The sequence below is a fragment of the Myotis myotis genome, unplaced genomic scaffold (assembly GCF_014108235.1).
Source record: "Myotis myotis isolate mMyoMyo1 unplaced genomic scaffold, mMyoMyo1.p scaffold_m19_p_20, whole genome shotgun sequence".
Classification (NCBI taxonomy): domain Eukaryota; kingdom Metazoa; phylum Chordata; class Mammalia; order Chiroptera; family Vespertilionidae; genus Myotis; species Myotis myotis.
Genome location: NW_023416325.1, coordinates 12934647 through 12957480, shown reverse-complemented (window position 1 = coordinate 12957480; position 22834 = coordinate 12934647). Strand labels below are relative to the sequence as shown.

At 55.8% G+C, this 22834-nt stretch overlaps 2 protein-coding genes across 11 annotated transcripts in view; one reads left to right on the top strand and one right to left on the bottom strand.

Moving 5' to 3' along the window:
• Nucleotides 1–1106: 1106 nt before the first annotated feature.
• Nucleotides 1107–6556, top strand: LOC118678148 (coiled-coil domain-containing protein 74B-like). 4 transcript variants are annotated; one of them, XM_036353348.1, is made up of 8 exons: nucleotides 1107–1696; nucleotides 2748–2792; nucleotides 3892–3951; nucleotides 4569–4728; nucleotides 5505–5691; nucleotides 5767–5849; nucleotides 5930–5986; nucleotides 6092–6556. In XM_036353348.1, the coding sequence occupies exons 1-8, from the start codon at nucleotides 1438–1440 to the stop codon at nucleotides 6228–6230; spliced, it is 990 nt and encodes a 329-aa protein (XP_036209241.1). In that variant the 5' UTR covers nucleotides 1107–1437; the 3' UTR covers nucleotides 6231–6556. The 4 variants fall into 4 exon arrangements, with proteins under 4 accessions (XP_036209241.1, XP_036209242.1, XP_036209239.1 ...); XM_036353349.1 differs by having other exon boundaries at nucleotides 5505–5849; nucleotides 6121–6556; XM_036353346.1 differs by having other exon boundaries at nucleotides 5505–5849.
• A 596-nt stretch (nucleotides 6557–7152) lies between these two features.
• The window catches only part of MED15 (mediator complex subunit 15), a 62267-nt gene continuing 46585 nt past the window's right edge, over nucleotides 7153–22834 (bottom strand). For 5 of the 7 annotated variants that reach the window (XM_036353338.1, XM_036353340.1, XM_036353339.1 and 2 more), the window contains 10 exons: nucleotides 18111–18230; nucleotides 11725–11861; nucleotides 11500–11627; nucleotides 11142–11276; nucleotides 10996–11059; nucleotides 10245–10311; nucleotides 9604–9764; nucleotides 9341–9507; nucleotides 8815–8913; nucleotides 7153–8105 (listed from right to left, as the gene is read on the bottom strand). In XM_036353338.1, the coding sequence (XP_036209231.1) occupies nucleotides 7969–8105; nucleotides 8815–8913; nucleotides 9341–9507; nucleotides 9604–9764; nucleotides 10245–10311; nucleotides 10996–11059; nucleotides 11142–11276; nucleotides 11500–11627; nucleotides 11725–11861; nucleotides 18111–18230 (1215 nt within the window). In that variant the 3' untranslated portion in view covers nucleotides 7153–7968. The remainder of the gene's footprint in view (nucleotides 8106–8814; nucleotides 8914–9340; nucleotides 9508–9603; nucleotides 9765–10244; nucleotides 10312–10995; nucleotides 11060–11141; nucleotides 11277–11499; nucleotides 11628–11724; nucleotides 11862–18110; nucleotides 18231–22834) is intronic. The other 2 variants (XM_036353341.1, XM_036353342.1) reach the window with 1 other exon arrangement.

Genomic DNA, 22834 nt, shown 5'->3' with positions numbered 1-22834 from the left:
GGATAGCCTGCAGCACCCGTGGCTGCCTGAGAATCCAGGAGCAGAATGGGTGGCTGGGGTGGATGCCAGCGGCTTCCAGTGGGGAGCATGGGGACCTGACCCAGCACAGTGACCCCAAGTTAAAGTTTGCCACACTCTCCCTCCCGGGACCACGCCTTTCTCCATTCCCTTTCTCTTCCACCCCCACCCCCAGGCACTTTACCATCAGCTTCCTCACTCCTAAGCTCCAAGGGCCCTTCCTTTACTGCTATAACTTGTTTCCTAAACCCACTTCTTCTAGGAATTACTTTTCCTACCTCTGTAATTTACCCAATTTACTCTTACAGTTGGGTTCTTGGCTCTGAATTCTTTCCTAGCCAGAACCCAAGTACCGAGGTTGATGAACCCAGGTTTGGTCTGACCCCACTGGTCAAACACCTAGTACCATTCCCGCTGCCTTCAACATAATGATGCTACAACCCAGGACCCGGATTCTTTTTTTTTTTTTTTTAAATATATTTTTATTGATTTTTTTACAGAGAGTAAGGGGGAGAGGTAAAGTTAGAAACATCGATGAGAGAGAAACATCGATCAGCTGCCTCCTGCACATCTCCTACTGGGGATGTGCCCGCAACCCAGGTACATGCCCTTGACCGGAATCGAACCTGGGACCTTTCAGTCCGCAGGCCGACGCTCTATCCACTGAGCCAAACCGGTTTCGGCAGGACCCAGATTCTTACTGTGACTCGGATTGTTCCATTGTTGTTGTTTCAGTTCCAGATAAGCAACAAAACCATCCAAGGCTGACCGCAGGACCAGCTGCATTGAATAATGACCCCCCTGCCCTGGTGCCGGCCAACCAATCAGTGCAGATCACAACCCTGAAAGGACACACGTGGAAAACTGCTGACCATCATTCTATTAAGATCTTTTTTTGGGGGGGAGGGGGGCTTCCTGAGCCACACGGGATTGGCTGCCTCCTGCAGGGCCCCTACTAGGGATCCAGTCCAGACCAGGAATCGAACTGTGACCTCCTGGTCGATGCTCAACCACTGAGCCACACTGGCCAGGCCGAAGGATTCCTTTCTTTTGTTAATCCTCACCCCAGGATAAGAGTGGAAGGGAGGGGGAGAGACAGAGAGAGAAACATCTCGTAGGCACCCCGATCAGAACCAGGGCTGGGGATTTAGCCTGCAACTGAGGTACGTTCGAACCCGGGACCCTTCAGTCCGCAGGCCCAGGCGCTACCCACTGAGCAAGCCGGCTAGGGCGGATTCCTTTGAAGTTACGTTCCACTCACCCAGGCAGAAAGAGAACCCCCTCGCTCAGGCCCCGCCTCCACCCGCCCGCCCATTAACGCCACGCCCACTAGGTCGCGCCCGTTTCCATGGCGACGCGGCATTAGGCCGGGGCTGCCCGGCCACCGAGGGGAGGAGCAGCGGCGGCAGCTGCGGCGACATGAACACAACAGGGGCGGCGGCCGGGCAGCCGCCCCCCAGCTCGGAGACCCCGAGCTCCCGAAGCGCACAGCGCCCGCGCCATCGCACGTCCGCGGCCCTCCACAACCTGGGGTATCAGGCCGCGCAGCTCGGGGTCGGCGAGGCGCAGAAGCGGGTACTGGACCTGGAGAAGAGCCTGCAGTTCCTGCAGCAGCAGCACTCGGAGACGCTAGTCAAACTCCACGAGGAGATTGATCACCTGAAGCGGGAGAACAAGGGTGAGTGCAGGTGGCGGGCCGGACACCGCGCCCCCCCGCGGTGGGACCGGAGAGACCAGAAGACCCGCCTCCCTGGTCTCTATCCTCAGCACCGAAGCAGTACATGGACTCTAGAACACGCCGGTTCAGGGAGGACTCAGGGCAGCAAGCCCACCCCGGGTCCTACCGCGGGGCTCAGGCTCCCTACCCCAGACCAGCCCCCCCCCCTACCCCCCTCCAGTCATGGGTCTGTCTTCATAAAAGGTGGCCTTCTGGTCAACTGCCCATCTGGCAGGGCGGGTGTGGCTGCATCATTTCCCACAGTCACCCGGTCAGCCTTTTCTGCAGGCAGGGCCAGGCCCACCTCATTTTAAAACGTTTAAAAAAGTAAAACATACCCTCAAAAGTAGCTCAGTGAACTTTCACACACCAAGCACACCCAGATCAAGGGCAGATATGCTGGCCCAGCAGGATCCCTGGGCTCCATCCAACCTCTCCCCAGACATCTGGGACCCTGTGCCCTTGTGTCTCCTCAGGACAGACCCACTTCCTAATTTTACACCCCTCGAGGCTCCTCAGCCCCCTGAAGCAGAACTTGAGGCCTCCACCATGGGACCCTGCCCCTCTCTCTGGCCTCCCTCACACTTTAGCTCTCCCTGTCTTCTTGAGTCTCACCCCAGTCCCTCCCTGATACCAGCCGTGCCTTGGGCACTTGGTTGTAGTACTGACTACATCTGCTCATCCATGGCCAGGGGCTCCTGGAAAGCTGGGTCATCCTGACTCATCCCTCTACCCTTGGAACCAAGCCCCCCACCTGGCAGAGGGTGCCCTGTAGACGTCATGGATGAAGGGTGGGATTTGGGGTGAGGCTCTCATGCAGGGCTTTGGCTCAGGGAACAGCCAGAGGCATTCCCAGCCCTAAGGAGCCCAAGGCAAAGTCTTGGCCCATGGGGCAGGATCCCTGAGGCCTCTTGGGGACTCAGCGGAGAGAGGGTGGGAAGGGCAGGGCAAGCCAAGCTTCTCTCAAATGGCTGTGGCTTTGAAAATGACGAGAACATGTGCTTGCTTCCAGAGCTCCATTACAAGCTCATAATGAACCAGAAGTCAATTAAGAGAGGTAAGACTGAGGCCCTCAGCGCCCGATGGGAAGTTACCACTGTCAAGAGCAGCCCCTCTAAACTGCCTGTGCCCACCCAGCTGCTCTGGCCCACACACTGTCCTAGTGGTGAGGGGTCCTGGAGGCTCTGGACAGACACTGCTGCACCCAGCCATGGTCTGGGTGATGAGCATAGGTGCCGCTCTCAGGGAGCCCAAGGCCTGAAGTCTGAACAGTATGGTCAGTGGGCAGAACAGCTGCCGGTGGGGTGCCCAGGCCTGCCCCTGTCTTCCCCAGCCTCACTGCCTTGGTGAGCTCTCACTTGGCTGCTGCTCTGGCCTCTCCTGTGTCCCTCTGAAATGCTGGGGAGCCCAGCCCAGCCCTGTGGCTCTGGCCTCTCACTCCCTGGGAGCCTCCCTACCATCTCAGAAGCAACTGTGGGGACTGGGAGAAGAAAGTGCAGGACACAGAGACCTGCAGCCACTTGTCCAAAGTCCTCCCTCATCTGAGGCACATTGTCTCTACCTGTCCCCCAGCCCAGCCCAGCCCAGCCCAGACTGCTTTGGGCTTGTTCTCCCCACTAACATTTGGGGCCAGGCCTGACACTGAGTGGTGAGTGGTGCCCAGCCTGGAGTGCTCCAGTCTCGGGGGGGGGGGGGGGGTTGCCCGAGGTTCTTTCTTCCTGGGGGACACAGAGAATGGGATATGGGGGCCTGACTTTAGTGGGCAGAGCAGCTCCAGTGAGCTGTCCTAGACACACAGTGATGCCCATTTAGTGGCCCCAGTCCTGCAGTGTGTGTGTGTGGCGGGGGGGGGGCGGGGGTGCGGGGGTCCCCGAAGGGACATCAGGAGAGGTTGTATGCCTTCAGGACCTGCCTACTTCTACGGCCCCAAGCCCCCTCCTTTGTGGCCTTGGCTCCCTCAGGCACTGGCTAGATCTGGGGCTGCCTCACCAGAACATCGGGGAGGGCTCTGCATGAATGCCCGGGCCCAGGGCCTGCAAGGCCAGGAGGCGGGCGCAGGAGGGCCCGGCCTCTTGCTGTGCAGAAGCTGCTGGGGAAAGTGGAACATAAGCATCCTTGCTGCCATCTTGGGTTGAACCCTGCATGTTCGCCCACAGGTAGCATCAACAATTCCAACTTTCAGGCCGTCAAGCCCATTCCAAACTCAGTGATGTCAGGTGAGCCTGCCAGCACCCTCAGTGTGCTAGGGGGGGAGGGCAAGTGCCCCACTGTTAGGCAGCCCTGGGGGTGGGGAGCTGGCTGCCCGGCTGGTAGTGTCCCCGCTAAGCAGGCAGGACGCAGGTCCGATGGCCCTGGCGCCCTTTGCAGCACCGAGAGCCTCTTCTCCCCACGCTGCCTCCTGAGAGGCAGGCATGCTGATCGGGAGCCGCCCCGGCTCTAAGTTGGACCCAGGCAGGCCATGGATCTTGTTCTGGGGAAAGTAAACCTGGGGGTGGATCAGGACCTCTCATTCAGTTTCACTTTGTCCCAAGTGGGGTTCTGCTTTAGTCAGGGGACAGCTGCAGGGCCACCCACACCCAGCGTTTTCGGAAGCCTGGGAAGAGACTGGCCCTGTTTCAGGAGTCAGAGCGTTCAGGATGCTCCGCCCTCAAGCTTCATGCTCAGACCCTCCTTCCTGTTTTCCAGCAGGAGGCTCTGCTACCATCTCTCCTTACCAGGAGGAAACTGAGGCAGGGGGCGGGGGTTCCTTGGGCACACACAGCTGATCCTGGAGGACTTGGGCACAAATGCTTGATGCCCGCAGTAATTGGCCCTGTCTGGGTCTGACCTGTAGCCAACTCTCAAAACAAGGCCAGGCCTCAGCCCAGCTCCAAGAAGACAGACTCAAAAACGGATGCTCTCCAGAAGACAGACCTGGAAGAAAAGACTTCGGCTGCTGCCCTGCTTCACAGCAGCAAGTTGGACAAAGCCCCCGTGGCACACAGGCCCTCCAGGTAAGGCATTTGGAAGGTTCACACCCTGGAACCAGCCCATTGCTTTGCCTTCCTAATGGGCTGGCCTCCAGCATGAACTAAGCTGGGGGTCCTACAGGGCCCCTGTGCTGACCTGAGCCCACCAGAGGGGCCAGCAGCAGCCCCTAAACCAGGGGTCCTCAAACTACGACCCGCGGGCCACATGCAAATACAAATATTGTATTTGTTCCCGTTTTGTTTTTTTACTTCAAAATAAGGTATGTGCAGTGGGCACAGGAATTTGTTCATAGTTTTTTTTTAAACTATAGTCCGGCCCTCCAACGGTCTGAAGGGACAGTGAAATGGCCCCGTTTAAAAAGTTTGAGGACCCCTGCAACCATTTACTCAAATTTGACCTCCAAACGAGCTTGCTTTTCACCAAGAGAGTCAGGTTTCCAGGCTCCACCTGGGAAACTCACTTGGCCATTGGAAGGCACAGTCAGCAGGACACCCAGGTTTTGCAACTTCCCTGGAAAGCAGCAGGGAGTCTGTACTTTGCACCAGAAAAGGGACCCAATTGTCCCCCAGGTAGTATAGCCAGCAGGACAGGCTCCTGCTTCCCTCTGCACAGTCCTTAGATTCCCTCTTGACCAGTTCTACCAAGTTTGGGGTCAGGACAGCATGAAACACACATGCGCACCTGGTCACTGGGGAGGAAGAGATGGGCCCAGATCACTGGCCCCAGAGACCCCGGTGCAGGCGCCCTGGTCAGCAGAAGGCAGCCAGGCCACCTCTGGCTGCTGCACTGACTGTTTCAGAGATGAAGCGGAGACCTTTTATCCAGACGCCACCTCGGTGGCAGGCAGCCAGCACAAGAGCAAGCAGGTGATGGGGGTGCCCCGCCTGATGAACCTGCCCCCCCACTTGCGCAAACCCACCTCACTCCAGCAGTGTGAAGTGGTCATCCGCCAGCTGTGGAATGCCAACCTCCTGCAGGCCCAAGAGGTGAGGCTCGGGTGGTGGGGCGCAGCCCTGGCGGCTCTGCAGCCTTGGCCGCCATGCCTTCTCCCTGTCTTCCAGCTGCAGCATCTCAGGTCTCTCCTGGAAAGGACCCAGAAGTCATCCCAGGCTGCCTCCGAGGAGGCGGCCCCGAGCTCTCCCAAGTGAGTGCCCAGTGTGGCTCTTGCCCCAACACAGGAGGGGCTGGTGGTGCAGGGCTCACTGCTTCCTCTTCCTTCCCCAGTGACCAGGAAGCTATGCAGCTCTCCAAGGTCCCCACCAAGGGTGTCTCTAGGAAATGGTGAGTCCAGGGGCACAGGATGGGTGGGGCACCTGCAAGGAGAAGGGGGCGGGGCACAGTGGAAAGGAGGCCCTGGCTCTGCTGCCCACCCTCTGCCCCTGCCAGCCTGATCCTGAGCCCGATTCCCGTGTCAGAGCGCGCCATCCTGCCCGCACTGAAGCAGACCCTGAAGAATAACTTCGCAGAGCGGCAGAAAAGGCTGCAGGTGGTGCAGAGCCGGCGGCTGCACCGCTCCGTGCTCTGAGTGCCTGCCCTGAGCAGCCTGCACCGTGGCCCCGGCCAGGCCCAGGTCACAGCTGGGGACACTCACCCTCTCTAGACAGCATTCCAAAAAAAAAAATTCCACATAAACCAAACTCACAGCAGATAAAGTCCTTGGTCTGAGAACTGAAAAACGTTTATTTTCTTGCTCAGTATTTTGCTATTCTGCATTTACACAAGAGCGTGTTAAAAGTATTACTTCACCTGTTGAAGAATAAAGCTTGTTTCTCCCAGTACTGAGTCTAGTCCCTCGCTGGCTGTCAGGTGCTGCTGCCCTGGGAGGCCCCCAGCTCTGCACCCTATAATGGGGTGCGGGGGAGAGGGCCCTGGCGGCCACCCTGGAAACAAGCTTCGTGTGCACCCCTTATTGGCTTCAGGGCCTTTCCTGCCTGAGCTGCCTTCTGGGCACAAGCACTCGGGTCTTCTGCTTGACCAGACACTCCTCAGGGCAAGACGATGTCCACCTACCTTGGCAACATCTGTGTCCACACTGACATCGGCGATGAGACACACTGCTGAGCCCAGCGTCGTCTGTGAAGGGCCACAGTCAAGGCCCCAGGAGAATGGTCCTCTGCAGGGTGCTGGGCCTACCCCGTGATGTCCCCACCCCCTGAGGGCCTCACATCTACCCCTCAATTGCCAGAACAGCAGCTTCCTCTTATATCTCATGGGTGTTTCTCAGGGCTAATCTCTGCCTCCTCCAGCTTCAGGGAACAGGGACTTTGCCAGAAACCTGGAGGTGAACCAGGACGAGGCATCAAGTCAGATGAGGGTGAACTGAGGTCTGGGCATCCATGGCCACCTCCAAGGTTAGGGACCTGGCTCAGCCCTGACAACACCCTTCACTGAATAGTAGGCTCTGGACTCACAGGGGTGGGGTGGGGCATAGTGACAAATTCATGACAAACACAGGAATAATAAATTTATTATAAGAACCACAGAAGGTATAGTAGTGCACATACAAAAGAGGGAACCTCTGAACCAGAGGGCTGGCTGATGCTTCATCAGGGAGCCCTTCCTCTCCAGAGTGGCTCTGAGGATACCAGGTCCAGAGGATGGCACCCTGACCCAAAATTGAGCCCAGCTAGTGCACATGGTGCCAAGGACAGGGTTCCCCCAGAATGCTCTGCTCCCCAGGACCCCCAGTGCTGAGCAGGCCCCAGGGCTTGAAGGGAACATGCCGTGAGGTGTGAGGTCCAGCTGGTAGTGGTGACTTGCAACTATCCACAGGCCAGACTTCCTTTGAGACACACGGGTGCCCCTGGATGCGGGAGCCTCCCTACGGCAGGCCCCGTGTGAACCCAACACTGAGCAGAGAATTCTGTGTGTCTTCAGGGTTTCCTACAGAAACGGGGGGAGTGTTTTCTGGCACACACACAAGGGCTGTAGCAGGGCCCTGACTTCTCCCTGGGAGTCAGGGGGGACAGGGGCCCTGCAGGTGCCAAAGGGACAGCAGCTTGAGGAGCGTAGGCCCGGGGCGTGTCTGCCACTCCTACCACAGAGGACTCCAGAGCCCGTCCCGTCCGGTTCAAGTGTGGGGAACGCTTGGTAGGTCCCCAAGGCAGAAGATAAAAGCAGGAAAGCTAACCTAAGCCCAGGCTCTCTAGGGAGCCAACACCTAGAAGGGTCCGACACAAGGTGTGTGTCCTCTGTGGCCCCAACAAGGCTGCCAGCCGTGGTCCCTGGTGGGCTGGCAGCCCAAGATGCAGCAGTGGTGGCGGCTAGGCAGCCGAGAGGCAGGCCTGGTGGATGCTCTCCGCCCAGGTGTTGAGCAGGGCTGTAACTGAGTGCTTGTCGGGGAGCTGCAGCAGCCTCGAGGTCATGCATCGGTGCACCGACTGCAGGAAGGGGTTGGCGTCTGCAACAGAGCAGTGGGTCTTGAGCACTGCCCTCCTCCAGGACAACGGGCCCCATGCAACTCTTGTATGGGAACCTGCCCTCAAAGGCAGAGCTGGCGTCTGGGGCACTTCCAGCCACGGCTACCTGGGAGGCCATCGCCCATGCACCGCTGGTGGCTGTCAGGTCTCCCAGGCCCAGTGTCACTGGACAACTACAACATGAGTGGACTTGGAACCCAGGGCTTTCCTCAGGGATGGCCTCAGGGTTCTAGTCCTGGTCCTCTGTGTGCCAGGTCTGAGCCTCATGGAGACTCATCAACGAAGCCCTCTGGGCCTCTGAGCGCCATGTCACCCAGATGCGTTCCTCTGAGCCCAAGCTCCTGTCTGTCCGCCCAGTCCAGGGGGATTGCAGGCCCGGGGGCGTGTCTGTGAGCCTACAGAGGCCCACAAGGGCCACTGAACAGCTGGGCCTGGGTCTGCTCACTCCTCACCTACTGTACACCGATGCCCTGAAGTTGCAGGATAAAAGGACACAATGGGGGCAGAGACCCTTCTTTCTCCAGTGGCTGTGGGGCAACGTGCTCTTGTCCACAAAGGGGAACCAGAGGAGGAAAGGGAGGGCCTCAGCTTGGGCGGCACATGGGGGAAACCCTGGTTGCTCAGAGCTGACCCTGCCTGCCCTGGGTCCCAGGCAGGGACTCCTCACAGCTGCCCTCTTGGCTCACCCACCGTATTGCCACTGCCGGTCGATCCACAGCGGGCTCTGGGCGGGGTAGTCGGCAGGCACACTGAGCTCCAGGGGTGGCACGCTTGGGAGGTCCTTGTCATCTGCAACACAAGAGGCTGTGCCCATGACCCGCCCACCCTGCCTCACGGCCCTGCTCTGGTGAGGCTGCAAAGCCTGGAGGACACTGGCTCTAGGGCCCCAGGCAAGCAGAGCCCCCACTGGACAGGAGGGTTGGACTTCCCTGGCACAGGGGAGAGGGGACAGTGCTGGGCTCATGGTCCAGCCTCGGAAGATGTCCCGGGGCCAGGGTGTAAGGATCAAGGAGGACAACGCGGCAGCTCCTTTGGGCCTGGGGCTGTGGTGTGAGCCTGGGTGAATGTAGGAGGCTGAGCACAGTGCACAGTCCGGGTTGGGCCAGTTGAGGCGAAGCCTGGAAGCTGTGTTCTTAGCACCCCCATGGCCCGGAGAAATGGTGGAGCCCTGGGGCTGGGCTTGCTCCCCGCCCGCCCTGCCCTCCCCGGTACTCACCCAGCTTGCATATCAGGTGGACGGTGCCGTTGTTACTGCAGTGAGAAGGGTCCAAGTTCACCAGGAACTTGGGGTCTAATCTGGCCACCTCGCCCTGGAGCACGTTGGGGATGCTCTGCCGCTCATCCTCTTCAAGCTTACGCTTCCGGGTGCACACCACCGGTGCCCTGGAGGAGGCGATCGTGGTGACCACACTGGCTAGGCTGTGGCCTGTAGTCCCACACCTGCACCCACCTCAAGGCTATGCCCTGGGCTGTACATACGTGATGGGTGGGCCATGGATGGCCGTCATGGCTGGCACGAATGTGCGGTACAGGGAATGGTTGAAGACGGGCGAGCGGATGTTGGCCAGAACGGCATCCAGGAGCGGCTGGCACAAGTACTGCTGCTTGGTTGGTGGTACCGGGGGTGGTGGAGGCGTGGGCTGGTACAGGAGGGGTGAGGTCAGCAGCCTCCTCTTGGGAAGGCTCTCCTGAGCCCAAGGCCCTCATCCTTACTTACAGCCACACTTCCCGAGGCTCCCCACCACCTCCAACCCCTGCACACAAAGATGGCCAATCCTGGACACAGTCTCCCCAACCCCCTCCCACCAGGGCCTGGCCTACTGCTTGGCAAGTGGAGGCAGGGTGTGGAGGCAGCTTAAAGGAAAACCCACAGCTTGGATGTTGGAGGAAGCACCCACAGGCGACAGCTGGAGGGCAATTTCTCCCACCTCCCCACCACCCACAGCAGACCTACCTGGAAGAAAACTCCAAGCAGGGTGCCCAGGCTGAGTGGTGAGCCCCCTCTGCCCACTCTGGACAGTGAGGGCAGCTCTTAGCCTGTGGTTCCGAGTCACTGTCGGGTGAGCCCTGACATTCCCTGCTGCCTTCAGAACCTCACCAGACCACAGCACCCCACTCACCACCGCCATGTCATTCTTGAGTTTCTCCAGGGCGATCTCACACTTCTGCAGAGTTTTCAGAGGGCACCTGTGGGGAGAGGGTACGTGGCTGACCCTCTGTGCTAGAGGATGGGAGAACTGGCAGCTCTCATGTGCTAATCCAACCACACCCATCTGACCTCCCCTGGACAGTCAGGCCGGGAGCCTTGGCTACTGGAACCATCCACAGGAATCCAGAGCCTAAGGGCCTGGTGGTCCCACCCCAGGAGCTGCTCAGTCCTGATCAGCAGAACAAGGCATAGGTAGGCCAGAGGCCCAAATGAGGGGTCAAGCCAAGAAGGCCTGTGGGCCATCAAACTCCAATAGGCCAGCCCCGCAGTGTCTAGCACTCTGTCCAGACAAGCAAACCAGGAAGGAGACACAGTCTGAGCCAAGGGAAGTAACCTGAAGGCCAGTCCACACGCAGTTCTGTGGCGCTGGCCCAGCTCTGGCGCTGTGTCGAGAACCTGGCACTCCATCGCCTCCAGAGTGCTTCTTAAGGCTCTGTCTTATGAGGGCCCCAGAAGCTGATGCTGGAGTTGGGCTGTGAGCTGGGCTGGCCCACAGCTGGCACAGGTGGGGGAGGGGCTTAGAGCCTCAGGAGACACATCTAAGTGGAGCCCCAGGCCCTTCCCTATACTCTGCATTGTCCTAGCCTGGCCAGGCAGCAGCCTGGGGCGCCCATGAGCTGTGGGTGTAGCACCGCCCTCCCCGGGGCCGAGGACATGCTCACCTCTTGGAGGGGTCAGTCAGGATGTCCAGGAGGCTCTTCATCTTACTCAGGTCCTTTTTTCTGTCTGGAACAGAAGAGGGGATACTGAGACACAGCCTGGGAGTCTGCCACTCCCACCCCAACCCCCGTGCAGGCCCCACCCTCACCTTCATTCTTGTCGATCTTGTTGATCATGCGGCGTAGGGGCTCGATGTACTTGGACAGCTGCTTCAGCTTGTCCAGGTACTGCTGCTCCTCGGCCTGGCTGGAGCCCGCTGGGCTCATGACGGAGCTGGGGTTTACTGCAGGACAGAGGCCGCTGAGCCCAGCCAGTCCACAAGGCCCGACTCTGTAAACCCTCAAGGTGGGGTGCTCGGGCTCCAAGGGGCTCGGGTTTGCTCACCCCTGACAAGCGAGGCCTCACGAGGGTGAGAGCGTTGCCCTCAGCATCTCAACTCCAGGGCGAATGTGGGTGACAGGATTGGCCCTGGATCGCAGGCTACGCCCATCCCCAACCCGACTTACCAGGGGTGTTTAAAGGTCCCGGGGAGGGGACACTGAAGTTCTGCGGGGTGCGCGCTGTCACTGGACTCTGGGAGGGCTGCGGTGAGGGGCTCGGCAGGAAGCTACTGGGGGATGGGGCAGGGCCGGAGCTGCAGCAAAGGGAAAGGGAGCGTGTCTGTGAGCTGTGGGCACCAGCAGGGCCTTCCCTGTGAGCCAGGCAGGGAGGGGCACCCCGGCCAGGCCTACCTGACGTTGGAGTTGGGCTGTGAGCTAGGCTGGCCGGGCTGCGGGGACGGCTGTGGGGGAGGAGGCATCGACTGCGGGGTCTGCACTTGCTGGCCCGGTGACGGCGAGGACAGCATGGTGAGGCTGTTCTGGCTGACCTGGAAGTGGAGGGGGCTCAGCCTGCTCGCCTGCCACACACTCTCACTCCCACTGTCCCCTTGTTCCCACCCGCTCAGGCTTGGAGACCCCACGTGGCTGCACGCACAGCCCCGTCTCTCTCTCACAGCCTCACTGCATACCCTTGTCTTTCTTTGATGCCCTGCTTCTCAAATACTAATACAGGCACGTGCCCCACCTCTCAGGTGCACACACACACACGGTAACCAAGACCTGGCGGGGTAGCCCTTGCTCCATGGCGGGAGACCCACGAAGAACTGGGCGTTCTGCGCTGAGACAAACATCCCCATGTGCCTGCCTTTCCGTGTGGGAGACTGGGGAGTGGGAGGCCAGGGAAGGCTGTGGCCTTGGAGGAGCTCTCCTCTGTAAACCCCGCTCTGTGATGGGTGAGACCATCCTTCACTTAACGGGAGCAAAGTGGCCCAGGTCAGCCCTCACCAGCATGCCTCGCCTGGGGCTCTGGGTCTGGACCCGCAGGTCCCACTGTCACGTGAGTGGCTCAGCATCATTCTCAGAAGCTGCTGCCTTGTTTGCAGAGCCAGGGCTCATCCTACTCCCTCAGTCTTCACTGAGGAGACACAACAGTCAACTGCACGCTGTCTTCACTAGGGAAGTGCCTGTTCCCCTGTGAACTCCATAGGATGAAACCACACGCCCTAGAGCAGTGGTCAGCAAACTGCGGCTCACGAGCCACATGCAGCCCCTTGAGTGTGGCTCTTCCTAAGCCTTAGGAGTACCCTAATTAAGTTAATAACAATGTACCTACCTATATAGTTTAAGTTTAAAAAATTTGGCTCTCAAAAGAAATTTCAATCATTGTACTGTTGATATTTGGCTCTGTTGACTAATGAGTTTGCCGACCACTGCCCTAGGGCTCTGGGACAAGGATGTGTGAAGCAACCACTTTCCACTGCGAAGCTCAGAATGGCAGTTCCAGGTGGTGAGGACAGCTATGGGGAGACGTCTGCCTGCCAGCCCTGGGTTAACTAGCCTCTCCTGGAATAAGCCCCGGAGAGAGGTGCCTCGCCCAATACTGAATGATGGTGGCATAAAGGCCCGGCCCCTCCACACATCGGGTCACCCCAAAGGCCCTGCCAGCCTGAGCACTCCCAAGGGTTGGTGGTGACTTCTCCCACAGCCTAGTCAACCTCCTTGCCCTCCTAGCACCACCTCAGAGCCTGCTTGGCATAGCCAAGCCCACACCCCGCCTCCTGAACCATCCAGTTCCACAGACCGACTGCCCTCTCCCACACACTCCTCCACCATGGCATTGGGAGTGCTGGGTTAGGACCACTCGGAGTGGGTCGCTGCATTCCAGTCCTCTTGTCAGGGAGCAGGAAGGAACGTCTGAAAGAGCCCAGATCCCACAAGGAAAACAGGATGCCACCTTCCCTATCCACCTACCCCATGAGGCAGGTGGGGGCAGGCACAGGGCCCTGCCCTTTCTCCCACACTGCCTGGAACAAGCTCCAGGAGCCAATGGCCTCTCCTCCTGTTCTCCGGCTTCCTCCCCACCCACTGAGTGTGTGGGACGGAGCTGCAGGGGGCACAGAGGCCCATCACAGCACTTCCAACATGGCTGGGTCAGAGAGGCACCAGCTCAAGCCAGAAGTGGAGGGACTGGAGTGAGGGAGCTTGAAGGGAGCAACATGGTTCCAGGTGTTTCATGTTGACCTCAGCAGGGCACAAACGGCCTGGAGCAGCTTAGCTTCTTGCCCTCCTCCCCTCCCCTTCTTCCCCCTCCCTCTGTGTAGGATGCCCTCACTGGGCCTGGATGCACTGAGTCCTGGGGCCCCATGACCCCTGCACTAGAACATAAGCTCTAGAAGCTACTCAGGTGCCAACAAACTCCCAGAACTAGGAAGGTGAACAGGTCGCCTCAGAAAAGTCCATTCAGAGAACCACATGGTGCCAGGGGGGAGGCAAAGGCCCCTCCCCACCTGCCCCCTGAGCCCCAACCCTTCCCCGACTCCAACCTGCTGCCACTCCCTGCCCTACAGTCCCTGAAGCTGCACCTTGCCTCACCCTCTTCCTGCCCCCAGGTCAAACCCTTTCACCTGGCTTCTCCCTGACCACCTGGGCCCCGCAGGCGCCCCACCTGCCCCAGAGCGCTTCAGCCTCTGTTCAAGCAGCTGTCCCTTCGAAGATGTTTGGCTTTTGTCTGTTGGCTAAAGCTAGTGCTTCTCTGAAGGGGAATGAGGCACCTGCAGCAGGAAGGCCACTTCACAGTCCACTTCCCACCTACGTGTCTGAAACTGTACAGAGGGGGGCAAAAGTAGGTTTACAATTGTGAGTACACAAAAGTTTATTCTTGTATTATTATTTATTGTATTATTTTCCCTATGAACTGTCAACCTACTTTTGCTCTGCCCTGTATTTTAAGAGGCACCCTCAAGCACTCAGAACATGGGGAAATAGGGTACACTTTGCTCACATCCTCTGCTTTTGGGTTCCACGGAGCCACTGACATACACAGCTCCCGAGGCACCAGACTGAGGGTCTGAGACACAGTGAAGAACAGCCTGCTGAGCTGGGCGCGTGAGCTCAGTGGCGCTGCCTCTTCCCCAAGCCCCTCTCTCATGTCCAACCCTGAGCTCTGGCTCCTCTGGCCCCTGTAGTCAACACTCTTTTTAATCGAACCTGGGACCCTTCAGTCCGCAGACCAATCCTCTATCCACTGAGCCAAACCGGCCAGGACTGTAGTCAACACTCTTAAGGCTGCTAAGGGAAACCCCTTGGCCTCCGACATCCGATCTTCGCATCTGACAGCTCCTCTGGAAACATGCCCAACTCCTGTTGGCGGCAAACATTAGCCCTCAGAGGCCGTCAGGTCGCCTCTCTGGCATCAGTGCTGGGAGGCCCACGGCTCCCAGGACTCCTGAGTCCTGAGTCACCAATAACACATCTGAGACAGGAAGCAGCCACCCAAAGGCCCATGTCAAGAAAAAACTGGCCTAGTGAGGCAGCTAACAAGACAGTAAGCCCTGGTCCTCAGGTTCATGCCGGGTCTGATTGGCCTCTAGGACAGAGGAGAGCAAGACAGCTAGCTGTGCTGCCTCAGTCTGTGCCGGGCTCATCAGGGGAGAACTGCATTCCAGCTCTGAATCTTTCTCTTCTGGCACATTCTGCCACAAACATGGGCATGTCTATCACAGCTACTGGCAAAGCCATGGAATGCTGCCACCCCATCACCTGCACATCACTCACAGGAAGTGAAAGCTCCGGTGGAAGTGACCGACTCAAGGTCACATGTCTAGCAGGGGAGCGCAAGCACCTCAGCGCCATCTGCTGCCCAGGGGAAGCAAGGACAAGTGGGGGAAAGGGGGCCTGCAGAAGCCGGATGGAAGGCCAGGTGGATGCAGAGAGCAGGCAAAGAGCAAGCAACCAGAGGCGGAAGGGCGGCGGGGCCGAGGGCAGCAAGGTGGGTCTGGAGAGCCTTGTGCTGCAAAGAAAGCTCAGGGGAGGCTGGCAGCACCATGCACTCCAGCCTTCTTGGAACCACCCACATCCACTGGACATCCCTGGAACTGCCCCACGTTACTGGTCTCCTGCACGTGATGTGTCCCCAGAGTCACGCTCTAGAGCAAAGTGAGTCCCACTGTGGAGCCACCTGCTTCTACCCACCAAGGGAGTGCTGGGACAGGAACCCATGTCACCCCTGGACTCCCATGTGGGGGCGCCGTGTCCTCCATGTGTCTGGCACAGACTTCTGCTTGGCTACGACCATCCATATCCCTGAAGCATCCGCACCACAACATGAAGGTGCAGCCAGGAGATGGGTTGGAGGAGAGGCAGAGACGCTGGAGCCTCGGCTCAAGAAAGACTGATGAAAGAGGATCTGACATTCTAATCTGCTTGTTTTCTTGAACCCAATTTGTTGCCAAAGGTAAACAAAACCAGACAGGCATTCTAGATGCTGAAGCACACCCCGCTGTGGGCTCTGTGCAGGTGGCCGGGGGTAGACAGTAGCCACATGCCATGCCATACGGACATGCCAAGGTCAGGAGGTGTCAGCTGCTGAGAGCTTGGGTGAGACCCTTGTTAGGACAGCAGGTGTGGCTCCTCAATACATTCTTTAAAAAAAATTTTTTTTTTATTGATTTCAGAGCGGAATGGAGAGAGAGAGAGAGGGAGGGAGAGAGAGAGAGAGAGAGAGAGAGAAACATCAATGATAAGAGAGAGTTACTGATAGGCTGCCTCCTGCACGTCCCACACTGGGGACTGAGCCTGTAACCTGGGCATGTGCCCTGACCGGGAATTGAACCCTGACCTCCTGGTTCATAGGTTGACGCTCAACCACTGAGCCATGCCAGCTGGGCTCCTCACCACATTTTAAAAAAATCGATTTTAGAGAGAGAGGAAGGAAGGGAGGGAGGGAGAGAGAGAAACAGAGAAACACTGATTGGTTGCCTCACCCTGACCGGGGATCAAACCCACAACCTAGGTAAGTGTCCTGACCGGGAATTGAACCCATGACCCTTTGGTGCACCAGACAACATTCAACCAACTGAGCCACACCGACCGGTGCTTAATGATATATTTTTGGAATAAGCTATCTTTTTTTTAGAAGGGACTGGATTAGAAATACACCAATTCTGGAACCATGAACAACTGAATGCCCAAGGTGTCTCTGGCCCTATGTGTGCGTGTATGTGTGTGGGAAGATAAGAGGTTTAAACGCTGGAAATATCAGAGAAAGGCTGGGGCCTATAGATGTATCTAGGACTATAGATGTATCTCCCTGACAACAGAAAATGAATGCTAAAGTTTTGGCAAATCTGAGGTTTTAACAGCAAGCCCATTAAAATGGGAAGAAAGTCCCATAAAATAAGGAAACCTCATCTCCAATTTATTCTCAAAATCTTAAAATGGTGCCTGGCCCATGGAATGCACATGACTATTTGTTAAACAAATATACCATAGAAGAATTTCAAATTTCCTATCATGAAAGAACCAGAAATTCATAACCCTGAAAACATGTAATGTACACAGAAGTCTTTATGTACCTAGAAAGAGGGGTGTGGTAAATTCTATGCTCTACACAGCACACTCTACAGCAGCACGGTCTGACGACATTTTGCTTCCATGGACTGACTTGTGTGATGATCTGTGGTGTCCAGGATGACAGTCACTGGTTTCCCCATGAGGTTACCGGGCACTTGAAATGTAATTAAATTTCAACTGACTGTAACTTGAGAAACTCAATTTTTAATTTTAATTAATTTAAATGTAAATAGTTACATATGGCTAATAGCTATATAGCATTAGACAGCACAGCCCCAAAAAGCCAAACTACTTGCTTAGCTTCTGTTTTATTTTACCATGAAAATGACAACAGCATAACTATCTAAGACACTAACTTAGAAACAATGTTTTATTGCTTTTAGACAGAAAGGAAGGGAGAGGGAAAGGGAAACATCAATCAGCTACCTCCTGCATGCCCCCTACTGAGGAGCCCAAAACTAGGAATCGAACTGGTGACCTTTCAGCGCATGAAATGAGCCACAACCACCAGGGCTAAAACACTAACATTTTTCTTTTTTAAAATCTATTTTTATTGATTTCAGAGAGGAAGGCTGAGGAAGAGAGAGAGATCGAAACATCAATGATGAGAGAGAATCATTGATTGGCTGCCTCCTACATGCCCCCCATTAGGGATTGAGCCTGTAACCTGGGCATGTGCCCTGACTGGAAACTGAACAATGATCTCCTGGTTCATAGGTTGACGTTCAACCACTGAATACTAACATTTTAAAAAATATTAATTTTTACTGATTTCAGAGAGGGAAAGAGAGGGAGAGAGAGAAACATCAATGAGGAGAGAGAATTAATGATCGCTGTCTCCTGCACGCCCGCTAATGGGGAATCAAGCCCACAATCCAGGCATGGCCCTTGACTGGAATCAAACCTGGGACCCTTCAGTCCACAGGCCAACACTCTATCCACTGCGCCATACCAGCCAGGGCAACAGTAACATTTTTAAAAGATATTTACTCCCACATTCTCTAGAAAATGAAAACGTCAGAACTATCCAAAATATTACAATAAAAATAAGCCCAGATATTTACTCACATCCCCTCAAGAAACAAGCCGGGTTTGGCCTCATGTAAGCTTGGTTAGGTACTCTGAGAGCCACTGTGAAGGAAGTCACAGAGATTACAGTGTGTCTCACAAAGGCGCTCAGAGAACCCCAAGCTTCCCAGGAGCCCTGGGCACCGCCCCGTAAATACCTGTGCCGAGGGCTCTCTGCCCAAAGGGATGGAGCTTGACTGGACAGCAGACACAGCGGTGGTGGGCGGGAACCGGGCTCTTACTTGCATCCCGCCTTGGGCCAAGGCTTCGGCGATCATCTTGAGGACAGAGGGACAACAGACAAGGTGATCGCAACAAAGAAACTCAGTGCAGGGGCAGGTGGAGAGGGGTGTGCAGCCTCCGTGACAAGTAGCTCCATGACAAGGGTGAGGGGCCTTCAGGGGCTAGGGGCAGTCCGGCCTACATGTTCAAGCCCACAGCATGGAGGCCCACCTAGGCATCAGGAATCTAGAGGAGCCGCCAAGAATGCTGCCTCCAGACCTTTCTATTGTGTTGGATGCAATCCTTCCTCGAGCCTCTGACCTGCTGATGCGCCCACAGAGCCTTCAGGGCCAGACCTCAATGGCCAAAGGGTGTTTTTAGGAGACCGAGCTCCTGGGACAGACTTTGAGAGAGCGCGCTCCGCCAAAGCTGGTCAGAAGTCGGCTGTCATTACAATGGGGAAGAGGACAGGTAAGCCAGCTCACCTTTCCTTCCCAATAGGACACTGCCTTATGCAACCACCTCTGAGGGCCTGCACTCAAACTGTCCTTGTCTCCTGCAGGCGGTTAAGTTTCTACCGGGGAACCAGTTTATCACTAAAACCAGGGAGAGGTGGGCAAGGGAAGCCTGGGCCTCCGCTTAAAGTCTCGAGCTCATGAGGAGGTATGCCTCCCCCAGGGACATGGGTCAGGTCTGTCCTTAAACATACAAGATGATTCCAAATTCCAGAATTCCAGCCTGTCCTGGGACCACTCTCCTCATCAACTTATGCTTCTGAGAACATCGGGGCAGCACTGTCGTAGGTCAAGGCCTGGCTTGCACTGCCGGGAACCAGTGGCCTCCTGAGGCCTGGTCATTCTCACTCTGGGCTCGGATGGAGAATAGGCCTGTATGCACTCCCAACTTTTCAGGTGAAACCAAGCTATAACAACTCAGCCCCTCAGAAAGGAAGAGGGGTGAACCATGGGGAACAAAAACATCTGTCCCATGAGGGTGTGGGCCAGTCCATGAGACTGAAGCGAAGCGGCACTGATGGCAATTCAGTCCATGCGGCGAGGTGGTGCCAGGACAGAGCTCAGAAGCAGGGGTAAGGGCTGAGGGGAGATCTCTGGCATCACAACTGTGTTCCACACTCACATTCACGGGTCACATGCAGCAGGCACCACAAGCTGGGGGTGACACAAGCAGGATCAGATTCCAACCTAAGCCTTCCAATAGCGATGGGAATGGGGCAGCCCTCACACTGGGCTGGGAGAAGACATTTCTGCAGCCACCCCAACAAAAGAACTCCCTGGGGGTGGGGGGCGAGGAAGGCATTCTGGTGTCTGCCAAACACGAGGGTGGTCCTGAAGAGCCCACCGCTCACCGCCCAGTTTAGACACCAAAGTGGGATGTTGGGGAGGGTGTGAGGACAGGAAGCCTGGGGAAACATGACTCTTACCCGAACCTACTCCCCAAGCCCAGGGTGGGGCCAAAAGCAGCTCTGTCCTGGGTTCGGCTCTCAGCCCATGGGCAGATGGGGGTAACAGTAAACAGTGTCCATTTACAGCCACCAGTGGGTTGCACATTAGGGTCAGTGCTCTTGCCAGAGGGAGAAAGATCTGGAAGTAAGTCAGGTGGTACAAGAGAGTTGCAAATTTTTTCCATGAAGAAATGGAAGTAATAAGGAATGAATGCTTAAATCTAATGTGCTGCTGACTGGTTTTCTTGTAACTGAGAAATCCTGGGAGGAAAAGCTCATTTTCTTTTAACCACAAATTCTAATGAAAACACCGCAGTAGTGTTTACTAGATCAGATGACCCAGGCAGCAAACACCCAGCAACTCATTCTCCCATTCTGCTGAGTGACCACATTTCTTTACTTCCCAACACACATCCACCCAGAGAGGAATTCAAGCTCCATCCTTAAGGCTGAGGGCTGCGGGCCTGGCTCCTCCATGGTCACTAGGCAGGAGGGCCTGGAAGGAGGACAGAGAGCGTCCACACAGGGCGGCACATCAGGGAAGTATCTATTTTTTTTTTTTTTAATCTTCACCGAGGATATTTCTTCATTGCTTTTTAGAGAGAGTGGAAGAGAAGGGGAGAGCCAGAGAGAAACATCAGTGTGAGAGACACATCAATTGGTTGCCTGCCACACCTGTCCTGACCGGGGTCAGGGATCGAGCCTGCAACCAAGGAACATGCCCTTCACCAGAATCAAACCTGGGACCCTTCAGTCCAGGCCGATGTCCTTTCCACTGAGAAAAACTGGCTAGGACAGGGAAGTATCTCTGATGATAATGCTTTTGTAACTTGAAAGTTATAATTAAGACTGTTGAACTCCGAGGGAAGGCAGGGGAGGGGTGAGTGGGAATGAACCTGTATGCATATATGCACAACCCGTGGACACAATGAGGTGGTGAGGGCCTGGGGGAGGATGGGAGCGACTGGAAGAGATTAAGGAGGGAAAAAGGAGGACCTATGTAATACTTTCAACCAAGATTTTTTAAAAGTTATAATTAAGTTTCCATAGACCAAAAAATAGAATGTTGAAAGATAAAAACATAGGGACTGTTTGGAAATGGAGACACATTCTGTTCTGGTTTTATATGCAGTCACAGATAGCATTTATGAAAGAAACAGAAGTTAGTGCAGCTACCCTGTGTGACCTAATAAGTCCCACTGTAGTGACAATGACATCAACTTTCTCATTTACACAAATAACATTACATACGAGAACCAAGCATCTACATAACAGGGCACACCAATTTTCGTAGCACACCACACACCGAACTCAGCCCCTGGTTGAGCCCTGGCCACTCATCAGGCCACACCACCATGGAGTGTTTGACGAGGCACCTCTTTTCTGTGCCGAGGGGACAGAGTTGAGAGACAAGGCATGGAGGGCTACCAGCTCAAGCCCAGTCTCAGCACTTCTTTCACAGAACCAGCACTTGCCCCTGCGAGCAGCAGTTCACATATGTAAAGCTGCGACACGTGGTCACCATGTCCTGATGTCAAATGCATGGGCACCACATAGGAGTACTAGCTTGCATCTTTAAACCCCTAGTAGACGACTGGCTGACACAATTCAGGGGCACCAAAATGATCCAGTGACTCACTGGGAAGCATCAGGAAACCATCTAAAACCCAGCCATGCATTAGACATGCATCCCTGGTAACAGTAAAAAAATGAAAATAATCTCAGGATCCAAGAGCAGTACATAAATTAAGGACAGCAGGATATATTCATAAAAGGAACACTACCTACAGAATAATGTTGACTGAGATATTTTAATTATAAAACGTTTTACCTCTATTGTAATATAATAGCCATACACAAAATTCTATGTATGTCCTATGACCTCCACTACGTGAGAACTGGAAAGAAAAGATATCAAACTGTTTCTTCTAGTCTGAAATGTTTCCCTTATTTATAGTTCTCTTAACTACCCACATTCTACAGTCACCACATATATTTAAAGTTCTGGGATCCAAGTATCTCTAGCCTTGTCTTGTCCAGGTTGCAAAGGAAGGCTGTGAATCCAGAGATTCTCCCAGGAAGGTTTGTCCACCTTGGGGACACCGCTGCTAATAGAATGCAGGGATGCCAGCCAACCGGGCTCCACGAAACTGCACTGCCTGCCAGGAGCCCAGAGGTGAACCAGCAGATCAGAGGCAGGGGACTGCCTGCCAAGGTTCTGCGTCTGGGCTGAGGCACGGCACACACTGGCACTCGCACACCTGGGCTTCAAGAACGCTTCCTGTGCCGCCAGCACCCGGGAATCCCACCATGGGCCACACAGGGCAGGGTGAGGCCTCTCACCCACTCTACCCGACGCTGGTCTGTGACACACCAGGAATGAGGTGGACACTGCTCCTAAAAGAAAACCTGAAGGCTCATTCTTTATAAAACCAAACCCACCCACAAGTACTCAAGTACTCCATCCACCCCAGCTACGAGTCCCCCTCCTGAAAAGAGGCCCCATCCCCGCTGAGCGTTGCCTGCCAGCAGCCTTGTGCCTCCACCTGGAGGTAAAGAAGGTTACAAATCAAGGTTACTCTAGAGGGGACTGAGCCCAAGGCCAAGCTCCCAAGCTGGCTGGACTGGGACCTCCAGCAGAAGCAAAGGGCAGAGTAACTGCTGGGAAAAGCAGCGCTGCACACGGGCTCATGCAGGGTACTGAGCACAAACAACCATGCCTGCTTCTGGAAGGTGGTGAGGTGCCAGGGAAGCGACAGGGAGTACACTTCCTTGAGCAAGAAGCCTAGGAATAAACCAGCAGGATGGGGCCGGACCTCGGTCGGAAGACATCAACCTTCCTATGGCAGCTCATTCCCAAACACCGATAAATGGGATGGAGAGAGAAGTTCTGCTTCAGGATGGCCCAGTGCAAGGTAAAAAATGCCAAGCTTCTCACTCTCCTACTAGACTGGACCCGAGAACCAGAAGTTTCCATTAAGAATGGTCCTGGGACAGAGGAGGGAGGGTCACTTTGTAACAAGGGCAGTGGCTTCTGTGGACTGGGTGGGCCGTGGTTCTGACCATGCACCTCCTTCTCTGCATGAGACATCAAGAAGAGGGAGCCCTAGGAAGCCTGAGGACAAGCACAGGACACACAGCAGTGGCAGCAGAGATGGACTCCAACCTCGTCACACAGGGCAGCCAGCCCCCGTCCCC

What these genes read in the sequence shown, in the direction of transcription:
- LOC118678148 (XM_036353346.1), top strand. Translation starts at nt 1,438, where the DNA reads ATGAACACAACAGGGGCGGCGGCCGGGCAGCCGCCCCCCAGCTCGGAG. An exon ending in TCCAAACTCAGTGATGTCAG is followed by an intron (nt 3,952 to 4,568) that starts GTGAGCCTGCCA and finishes TCTGACCTGTAG; the next exon opens with CCAACTCTCAAAACAAGGCC. An exon ending in GTGGCACACAGGCCCTCCAG is followed by an intron (nt 4,729 to 5,504) that starts GTAAGGCATTTG and finishes TGACTGTTTCAG; the next exon opens with AGATGAAGCGGAGACCTTTT.